The 10,430-nt window shown below is 44.4% G+C and overlaps 1 protein-coding gene across 2 annotated transcripts in view; it reads right to left on the bottom strand.

The window, feature by feature from the left end:
* The window catches only part of Cpne4 (copine 4), a 481,784-nt gene that overhangs the window by 138,234 nt on the left and 333,120 nt on the right, over positions 1–10,430 (bottom strand). For both annotated transcript variants that reach the window (XM_005368465.3, XM_026789948.1), the window contains exons 4-5: positions 2,069–2,140; positions 929–1,003 (exon numbers count right to left, since the gene is read on the bottom strand). In XM_005368465.3, the coding sequence (XP_005368522.1) occupies positions 929–1,003; positions 2,069–2,140 (147 nt within the window). The remainder of the gene's footprint in view (positions 1–928; positions 1,004–2,068; positions 2,141–10,430) is intronic.

Raw genomic sequence — 10,430 nt, 5'->3', positions numbered from 1 at the left:
ACACACACACACACACACACACACACACACACACACACACACACACACACACCGTCTAGAGCAGTGGTTCTCAACCTTTCTAACGCTGCAACCCTTTAATACAGCTCCTCATGCTGTGGTGATCCCAGCCATAAAATTATTTTCATTGCCACTTCTTTCGTAATTGTAATTTTGCTGCTGTTATGAATCTGAATGTAAATGTTTATGCAGATAGAGATTTGTTAATGGGGTCGCGGCCCACAGGTTGAGAAGCATTGCTTTAGACCATCCTGTGTCTTTTTTTTTTTTTTTGAGACAGGGTTTCTCTGTAGCTTTGGAGCCTGTCCTGGAACTCCCTTTGTAAACCAGGCAGGCCTCGAACTCACAGAGATCTGCCTGCCTCTGCCTCCCGAGTGCTGGGATTAAAGGCGTGCGCCACCACCTCCCGGCCAATCCTGTGTCTTTGATTCTGCCTTGGTGTCTGCTACTCAGTAGCTCTGGACTATGACGTAGGGGAAGCTTGGACTAGTTATTTCATCTTTTAATCTCTTTCTTCACCTGCATTAATACTCCTATCTCATGGGAATTGTACACATGACTTAATCAGACAGTGTATGCGATGCTCTTAGCCCTGAACTTGGCAAACACGGATGCCTCCTGATGTGCCATCAAACACCCCTTCCGGGCTTCACTTTTTCCTGATGATGGGAGAAAGTCATATTTTCCTGGGCACAGCCTACCTCTGGCATTTGTAAACAAATGGTGACTTAGTCTTACCAAATTGTTTTACCAAAGGCTCCTCCATTTGGGGAAAATCTTGCCTTGCAGACCTCTCTGAAGTCTTTGATGTGTTTAATAATGTGGGTGAAAGGGGAAAAGAGGAATCTGATTAAATTGTGTGTCTTAGCTTTATTACTTCCTTCAGTGAGGTCAAGGCGAAACGTTTTACCTTATCATCCAATTTCCGTGCATTGAAAGCCAGCTCCACGTAGTCATCATTGCCTGATAACTCTTCGGCAATCACCTAGGGGAAAAAAGCACACATCAGCTGCTGTAGAGGGTGGACCCTCAGTCCAGGAGCCTGGTAGCACCTTTGGGTAATTTTGATCTCAAAATGAACAAACACCGACATTGGGCAGGTGTTTCTCCACACTCCTTGTGCATAGGGTGCACCGTTTTCAGCTCTGGAAGGAGCTCACTAGTCTACACAGCAGTGGGTCACTAACTTTCATAGGCTGGGTGTGGAGTGTGAGTTGGGGCCCAGGCTGGAGGTGGAGTCATCAGGAACAGCAGCTGGGAAAAGCTTCCTTTCTGGGTGAGGAGATGCATGCTTTTAATCCCAGCACTTAGGAGGGAGAAGTAGGCTTATCTCTATGAGTTTGAGGCTATCTTGGTCTACATAACAAGTTCCAGGCCAGCCAGGATTACTTGGTGAGACCCTGTCTTAAAACAAGTAAAAAAAAAAAAAATTAAAAGCACCTGCCTTTTCTTTAACAAGTCACTGGACTCATTAACAGTTGAACAATTCATTTGTTGCTAGTGTCACAAAGAAGCTGAATTTCGGCACCTATTTCCTTTTAAATAAAGAAGAAATTTGCTTAAACAAAGTCACAGAGCTCAAATCCGTTAGTCAATAAAAAATATTAAGGTTGGCCTCTCCTTGGCAAGCAAATCAAACTTTGAACTAAATACTTTTAAAATAAAATTGCTGGAGGGGGGCACTTTGCCAATCCAAAAACTCCAGCCAATTCTGTATTCTTACTGTGTCCAACAGAGTCAACTTTCTTCTCTTTCTTTCTCTATCTTGTGATTTCTACTGTGATTGCAGAAGCTCTCAGCAGAAGTGAGTGACCCCACTTTCAAATCTACTTCCTTCCCATTTTCCCTAAGGGGAGAAGGATCAAAATGGTTTTCACAAGAAAGGAAAAGATGAAAAACAGAAAAAAAAAAAGAAGATAGAGACTCTTTGGGCAGTTCAATCAGCTCCCAGCAGGCAGAGGAGTTCACCATCCTAGCATCTCTTTCACACCAGTACTCACTGATCCAAACATGGGGCCTAACACCTGTTGCCACCCCAGGGCCAGCTTACCGTGATGGAGGACTTCCCCGCCGTGTTCCCATGCTTCAGCAAGGACTTGGAAAGTTTTCTCTGGGACACAATCTGCAAAAGGAAACAAAAGGAAGACGCTACGTATGCAACTCCGGACCTATTTTGAAACACTCTCCTCCGCAAAATGCTTCATTGGCAGCTCCACCTGAAATTATATACATACGTTGTTCCTGAGCCTCTCTGAATACAAATTAGCACCCCCATTTCCTTCTTCTATGTGTGCTGTAAGGAAAGGGGCTGAGGAATTTAGATAACTCGTTTGGGCAGTGCTATTACTGCTGATGAGATGTTTATATCAGAATTAGGAGTGGAGTGTTGAACATGTATATCAAGGAGATTTCACAATCATCTGAAATTAGCATCAAATCTTTGCAAAGTAGGTGCAGGGAGGGGAACGTGTAAACACGTGACTTCTGGGTCTGTCATCTCTGGAGCTCTATTTTTAATATATCCACCAGGGCGCTTTAAGTCTCATCAGGAAACCAATGCTCTGACAAGCCCACGGGAGTGACTGAGGTGCTTTTCAGGACCCAGGGTCAGTGTGTGCTCACAGGGACAGCTATGGCATCACACGGGAAGTTATTCTTAGAAGAGCTTGCTTGCCCCTCTGGTTCCCCTGCTTCTTATTTCCCTATCATGAAAGGTGAGCTTGGCGAGGCATTGTGGTTGGGGTTGCTACATAGGCCATGTCCAAAAGGGGAATGGTGTGAAGGGAATCAAGGTGCTGCTTGCCTCTACTTAGGGAGAGAAACAGCCCTCTTGGTGGGCAGCTTCTGTCTAATATGGTCCCCAGTAATGCTAGCTTCCGGGTGTGGTGCTAGTGTGTGAGCCTCTCTCTTGAGTGTGGGGTGGTACAGTGACTGCTTCTAATCATCAGGGCACCTGAGGGATGGAGATGTCACGTATGCCTGGGAACTCCCATTTCTCTTATTATTCTGAGGGACAGCAAACAACCGGATTGAAAGTTAGCCCTGTACAAAGTCTCACATGGATAAGAGCACACGGCTCTTTTTCAACAGCCGTGCTCATGAGCCTGGGAGGAAATCCAGCTCTAAGCTGAGCCCAGGGACAGCAGCACCCTGACAACACCTTCGATGGACCCTTGTCTAGAAGACCTAGGAAAACCATACTCTGATTCTGGAAATGAGAAGTGGTGAGATAATAAATGTGTTGCTTTTTTAAAGCTACCACATTTGGGGGGAATTGTTTTCTTTTTGCTAATCGCAGAAAGATAGGAGAGGAAGTCTCTGTGAAAGGCAGGGGAGACAACCTCATCCTCTGAAATTCTCATGCTGTGTTTCCTGGGTCTCAGTTAGAGTCATGGAAATACAGAGTATTCTGGGCAGAGAGAAGAAGTCTGGGAGACAGTCCCAGGCTGGGCAGTGACAGGTCCATCAGGATCATATTCTCAAGATGCTTATCATGCTGTGGTCCAAAGAGCAGAGAGTATTCTCAACATAAAACCACTTGGTGGTCACACTGGTGATGCTGGTAACACCAATGATAACCGTGACAACCTCGGTGACAGCCTTGACAAAGCCTCCCACCTGAGGAGCGCATCCGTGTGTCAGGTGCCTGCAGACATTCACCCAGTCCCCACTACGTGTGAGACTTTGTGAATAGACACAGAAGCAAAACCAGATGTCACACCTGGCCTCGTGAAGCACACCGTTTCTTCCTACGAATCTTGCAGCGAGAGTACATCATGAAAAAATGAACCAGGTATTATCTCTGAGCAGCAACAGGGACAGCCTCTGACTGAGGAAATTTGCTACCCAGAGGTTTCTCTTTCTAATGCCCTTGTGCTTCATCCTCATTGGTTACCTACCCCTGGCTCCTGTTGATCCCAACAACCTTAGGCTGACAGTTTTTGAGACAGGGTTTCTCACACGCTTGGTACACCAGTTTCATTAGGCTAACTGGGCAGTGAATCTTAGAGATCTGCCTGTCTCTCTTTCCCCAGCACTGGGATTATTAGTACACACTACCATCCTTGGCTTGCTTATTTATTTATTTATTTTTGGTTTTTCAAGACCAGGTTTCTCTGTAGCTTTGAAGCCTCTCCTGGAACTAGCTCTTGTAGACTAGGCTGGCCCTGAACTCACAGAGGTCTGCCTGACTCTACCTCCTGAGTGCTGGGATTAAAAGCATGCAACACCACTGCCGGGCTTCAATTTATTTATTTTCTTAGTGTTGGTTCTGGAGATAAGAATGTAAATTGCCACGCTTGTGAGGCAAACACCTTACCTACAAGTCCTTTCCCCAGCCCCAAGTGCCTCTCCACTCTTATCCAGTTTATCTTACCACACCAGCATTTCATTTGCAGGGCATGGATAGCCTGTTATTGTGCCAGCTCTCTCCTTCTGTTCATGCTAGGAAGTGGGCATTTGGGGTACAAGTGGCTAACCAAGTGGGCAATCACAACCTGCTTCATAGTCTCCAGGCCTCCAACTCAGCTTCAAAGACCGAGTAATAATTAAGGTTTCAAAGCGTCCATGGTAACAATGATAGGCATTCAATGGGCTGTCACTGATGTTGCTGTTCTTGGGGCTCTTGGGCAAAAATAGCAGGGATGTCCAGCTGGGGTGTCGATCTATAGAGAAGCCTGTTCTCTGCAAACCCCACTTATCACGCATGCCCTGTTGCTTTTGAAACAACTGCACCGGGCGGGAGGAGACCTTAGGTCATGCCTTGGAATGAGGAAGCCAGAGTGACAAGGACCGACTCTGGCTGTAGCTGACTTTTGAGGCCAGCAAATAATAAGGTTTGCATGGCTGCAGGGCTAAAGGGGGTGTACCTGTCAGAAGTTCTCTAATTTGATTCTTTTCACCCTGTGGCAGGGTCACAGCTGCAGACCTTGGCACACAACAAAAGGGCGGCAAAGAAAGAAGAGATGGAAGCTGCAGACACCCATCAACCCCGGGTTGGCAAAGCTGGACCAGAGGGCCATTCGCACCACTGGGAATCTGGTCTGCATCAGTCCTGGGTCAAGGGGGAGGGCAGACTCCTCTAGTGAGGACGACAGCAGGGTCAAACAGTGCAGGTCTCCATTCAGTAAAGCCCAGGGTTTCATTTAAACAAATCAGAACAAAGCCAGGAGACTAAACATTTAAGCCCATATTGTAGCAAGTGTATAATCAGTTATATTTCAAAAGCTGTCTATATTTCAAAGACAGTCATTTGGGGACTAGACACACATTTGTCATGAGGCCATTTTCAGTGAAAATGTTCTCAGTATTCTTTTTATAAATTGCTACAGTAGCAAATATTTATTGAATATCTTCTATGTGTCAAACATCGGTTCATAGGCTACAAGGGTGGGGAGAAATCAATTACAATGTATTTTTAATATTTTTAATTTAAACAAGATATATCACATTCCTTGGTCCTTTTCTCTCCTCTAGCCCCTCCCAGATACCATCCCTCAAACTCCTCTTATGTCCTCCACTCAAGGTGGTAACCCCTTTTCTTTCATTATTGTTATAGCATTAATATTTATATCTATATATGTATTATATGCATATGCATATATATGTATAGATACATATATGTATCTATACATATATACATACTCAGTAGGCTGTATATGTATATATGTGTGTGTGTGTGTGTGTCTGTTGAGTCAGTTTTTGCATACATGGAATCAAGGTTCAGTTTGCCTTGGACAGCCAGTAAGAGGGATCAGCCCTGGGAGAAGCTGATTCTCCTTCTCCCAGCAGTCATTAGTTGGCTCTAGTTGTTTGCCTGGCAAGATATGCATAAAAGTACAATAAGTGGCACTCACATGTTGGTGTCAATCAACAGCTGTCTACATGGACTTAACATTCATTCACAGGAGGGAAATCAAGCCTGATATTGGAAACCTAGCCAGTTTCCTGGGGCAAGGAGATTCATGGAACTTAGAAAAGAACCTATGACCAACACTTGACTAGAATAGCATCAATCCTTACCACGTGCTATATCTTATCCTTATACCACAGAGAAGCATAGCTACCACCTCTCATCAGAGAAACGTGTCTTTACACCAATCACAGAAAACCACAACTGGACACAAGGCAGCGATCAACATTGCAGGACCCCAGCTCCAATGGATACATCCTCCTGCATCTGTGGCTCAGAGAACACCTCAGAAAAGGAGGAAAGATTGTAAGAGCCGGAATAGCAGAAGTCTGCTGTGAAACAGTGTCTGCTAGACATGGCTGCACAAACAAGACTGGAGCAGAGGCAACATCAACAGACATGTTAACATGGAAGGGGAAAATGGTTATAATATTTTTTAACCACAGATTTTACACAGACTAAGTACAGTTCTCAGCCTTTAAGTGGAGCCCACCAAAAGACCATTCTGGGGAGAATGACCCAGAAGGGTAGAGAGGGGATGGACCCAACGGGTCATCTATTGGTTTGGGATTCCTGCCTTAAGTTTTCTATTAAGTAGGGTTCCAATTACTTCAGTGTAATTACAGGCTTTTACCCTTTGTCTGACTTCATTAGCAAGAGTTGGAGAGGAAGGGGGATTTAAGGTTTAATTCCTTCTGTGCACTAATTGCTCACCTTTGCCTGACACTTGTGTGTGAGGCCATGTTGCCATTTCTCTTCTTAAAATTCCACCTGCAAGATTATTTGCTTTTACTTTTCTGCCTGAGTCAGAAATCAGCCACTTTTAGTTTTATTCCCTGCTTAATAAAGTATCTCTCTGTGAAAACAGGTGTTTGGGTGTGGTTTGTGCATAATCTGGGGTCCAGGAGGGAGCCCTCACTCTTTGGGGATCTCCTTCAAGGACTATAAGGTGTCACTACACAATCTAAAGTAATAATCACACAGGAAGCTCTGGATGCCAGGCCAGATGTGGGTCCTTAATCAGCATCACCAGTTGTACCTCAGTTTCCTGATTTTTAAGTTGGTGATAATATTATCTATGCCATGGATTTCTCGTGTGCGTGATGACCATTAAAAAGATTTCAGAACCAGGTGAAAGGTGCTTAGAAACACTACATCTTTCTTCCCTTCTGTTCTATACAATCCATCACCATTTAGTGAGAATTTCAGTCATCTATTAACTTGGACTGGGGCCTGAAGTAGGGAAATGGGCTGATGGAGGCCCTGAAGACACCGGATTAACTGGGCCACACAATCAGATGATCGGTCGGGTAGGGAGAAAGAGGTGAGGGAAGTTTTCCTTCCAGGTTTCATTTCTCCAGCACCCAGGAGAAGAAAGGTTCCACTCACTGCCTGGTCCCTCTAAAGGAAGAGTTGATGGAAGGGGCTCTGAGAAATGCAAGGGGAGATGGTGAGTTTGGAATGGGCTGTTGAATCTGAGATGTCTGTGAGCCATCTGCGGAGTTATTAGCTTTACTGTTGGATATCTGAGGAAGTGTCCTGAACTGGGAGTCTCCAATGCATGAACAATGAATGAAAAGAAGGGGCTGATAGGGAGTATATGAAAGGCAAAGAATGCAGGGCTAACAGTGAGGCAGCCTTCTATGTTGAGTACTTAGCAATGTCATTATAATTCACTCTACTGCCTACTCAACCCTTGTGTAGGAGGACTTTCTATGGACCACCAGCCCCCAAACAGTGACACAGAGACTTATTTTTGTGAAAAATGGCCTTAACTTATGCTTATTTCCTACTAACTCTTAAAGTTTAAGTTAACCTGTTTATATCACTGTACGTTCTGCCACATGGCTCCATTATCTCTGCTCAGTACCGTGCATCCCATTTCCTCTGTGTCTGGCTGGTGAACACTGCCTCTCTTCTTTCCAGAGTTTCTATCTCTTCCCAGAAGTCCCGCCCATTCTGTCCTGCCTAGCTATTGGCTGCTTAGCTCTTTATTAAACCTATCAGAAGGTTCCTTGGCAGAGACATATTCACTGTATACAAAACGATTATCCCACAACACCCTTGAACAAACCCATCAGTGGGGAAGTAACCTCCAGGGCTATGGAGTGAGTGAGTCCTCTGTGTGGTAATAAAAGCTTTGAAGAGAGACTCATTGAAAGATAAGAAGTGAGAGGTGTTACTGAGGATGCAGTAGAGGGGACCTTTATGCACTAAAAAGGGACATGCATAACTTGCTTCAGTTTCTGTGTGGATCATCAGCAATTTGTGTCAATGTCCTTAAAATCCGTGCCAAAACATTCTTGTTAAGTTGTTCTAAGGGAAAAGCAGTAGTTAGGGTGCTCAGAGGTCCATAGAATATGATGTTCATCCACATGTTGTACAGAATGACAGAGGACTGGAAACAGCTTTAATGTCTATAACAGAGGACATGTCATACCAATTTTGTCATATATCCCTTAAAATAAATGAAGCAAAAGCAAGAACATTCACACTGACAGCTTTGTTGCTGTCTATTTATTGAAAGAGGTCAAACAAGAAGGCTAGTATGTGTTTCATGTGGCAGAGGGCAAATCTAGCATGCATAAAGCCCTGGATTCAATCCTCAGCACTACAACTTCAAGGTCATCTGCAGAATAGAGAATCCAGGGCCAGACAGAAACACACGAGTCCCCATCAAAATGAACAAAACAATAAAAATGAAATGAAACATGGCAATAAAAACAAAAGAAGACACAACAGCAAAAATGCATCCATAAGTGACCAAGTATTTATTTAAAAACAGAATTGTGTATGCGTGCATCATGGGAGAAAATCTGTAGTGTGTACCGGAGTCCTTGAACTATCACTCAGAAGTAAGAAGACGGGTGAATTTCAAGCAGATAATCCCTTTTAGGCAGTAAAACAATAAATCCATTTTCTACAAGTAATGCGGCTGAGGGACAGGGAGTCTTTCTTGACTTGAACAGATGCCCTGTGGAAGATCTTGGGTGTTTATAGAAAGCACCTGGGGTTCAGCCCTTGCAAACCTGACAGAGAGCTGAGGGTGGGGCTGGGGTGGGGCTGGGGTGGGGCTGGGGAACAAGGATTCAGAAGTAGTCACAGTCCACTGTCCCATGAACTCAAGGGCCTGGAGATTTCATGGCTTTGTCCTGTGGACCCACAAGTGACGTAGGCTTTGTGGATGTTCTTTCTTGGGGATCAGTTCATCGCTAGAGCTTGCACGAAAGTGCTGCCAAGGAGGGTAAAAGTTCCGTGCCAGCTGCAGAATCACTCTGTATTGAGACAGCAATCTGCTCTAAGAGTCAGAAAGCCTGGGCTAAAATCATGATCCCTACACTGGCACAGCAGGTTACTTCAAGGTTCAAATGTGCAGCACACAGACAAGGAAGTCATGGTATCTTCTGGAGTTTTATGAGCATGCGTGAGGTAACTGGTGCAAATATTTCAGCACTGAGTCTAGTAACAGTATCACCTCTTGGTTTTCATCTTTAGAATTCAGTCAAGGTATTACCTGATATGAGATGAGTGAATACATGAGCCTAACAGATCCTTGCCATGGGCAAAACAGGGCAAAAAGACTCCAAGTTGCTTAAATTCCCTGGTGCTGGAGTATTTCTGATAAATCTGCACAGACGAGCTAGGAGAATGAGTGTTTTCAGACCCAGGAGTCAATTTATCAACCCGTGGGAAAGAATGTCCTGTGCTTGACCAGCTTCACGGTGGCAACACTCGGGAAGGACTGCTTCACGTTTACAAAGGGTCGGGCTGGAGAGATGACTCGGCAGCTAAGAGCACTTGTTGCTCTTCAGAGGACAGGGTTTCAGTTCCCAGCACCCACAAGGGGACTTATAAGCAAGTGTAACCCCAGTTCCACAGGATCCAACAGGCATGCACCTGGTGCACACACATGCGTGCAGACGGAACATTCATACGCAGAAATTAAAGTAAATAAATCCAAAGATATTTCCAAAGGCTTGTAGAAATTGCATTCCATTTGGTAAGCGATGTGGTAGAGTGGAAGGCACATGTGTAGATAAGCTCAGTTTAGTTTTGAATTGGAGCTATGCATATTGCTTTCAGTGTGATCTTGGGTGATGGAGCTAGGCTCCCATGGCTGACCCTTTGTCACTTAGAGACAATGGTGCTCTTATTTAACTTAATACTTTTCATGAAACTTGATTTTTTTTCTTCAACTTACCACTTAAGAAGAAGCCAGTGGAAAGACCTGGGAAATTTTCAAGTGTTTTTTTTTTTTTTTTAATTTCTTATTAAGGATGTGAAACAAGAGTCCAGAGGTCACATAGCTTAGAAGCAGGAGAGAAGCAGCTTAGACTTTTGTGAACCCAGATGTCTGATGTTAGTTTTTGGTTGTGCCAGTTTGGAGGTTTGTATTATTTTACCAAGTGATGATGACGATGGAGGTACTGGAGGCAGTGGAATGATAGCATGATCATTAGAGTGGTGCTGGTGATGATGACCGTGATGATGGTAGTGGTGT

The sequence above is a fragment of the Microtus ochrogaster genome, unplaced genomic scaffold (assembly GCF_000317375.1).
Source record: "Microtus ochrogaster isolate Prairie Vole_2 unplaced genomic scaffold, MicOch1.0 UNK33, whole genome shotgun sequence".
In the NCBI taxonomy this organism is placed as follows: Eukaryota; Metazoa; Chordata; class Mammalia; order Rodentia; family Cricetidae; genus Microtus; species Microtus ochrogaster.
The sequence above is the reverse complement of the archived record's forward strand: the minus strand, read 5'-3'. Positions and strand labels throughout refer to the sequence as shown.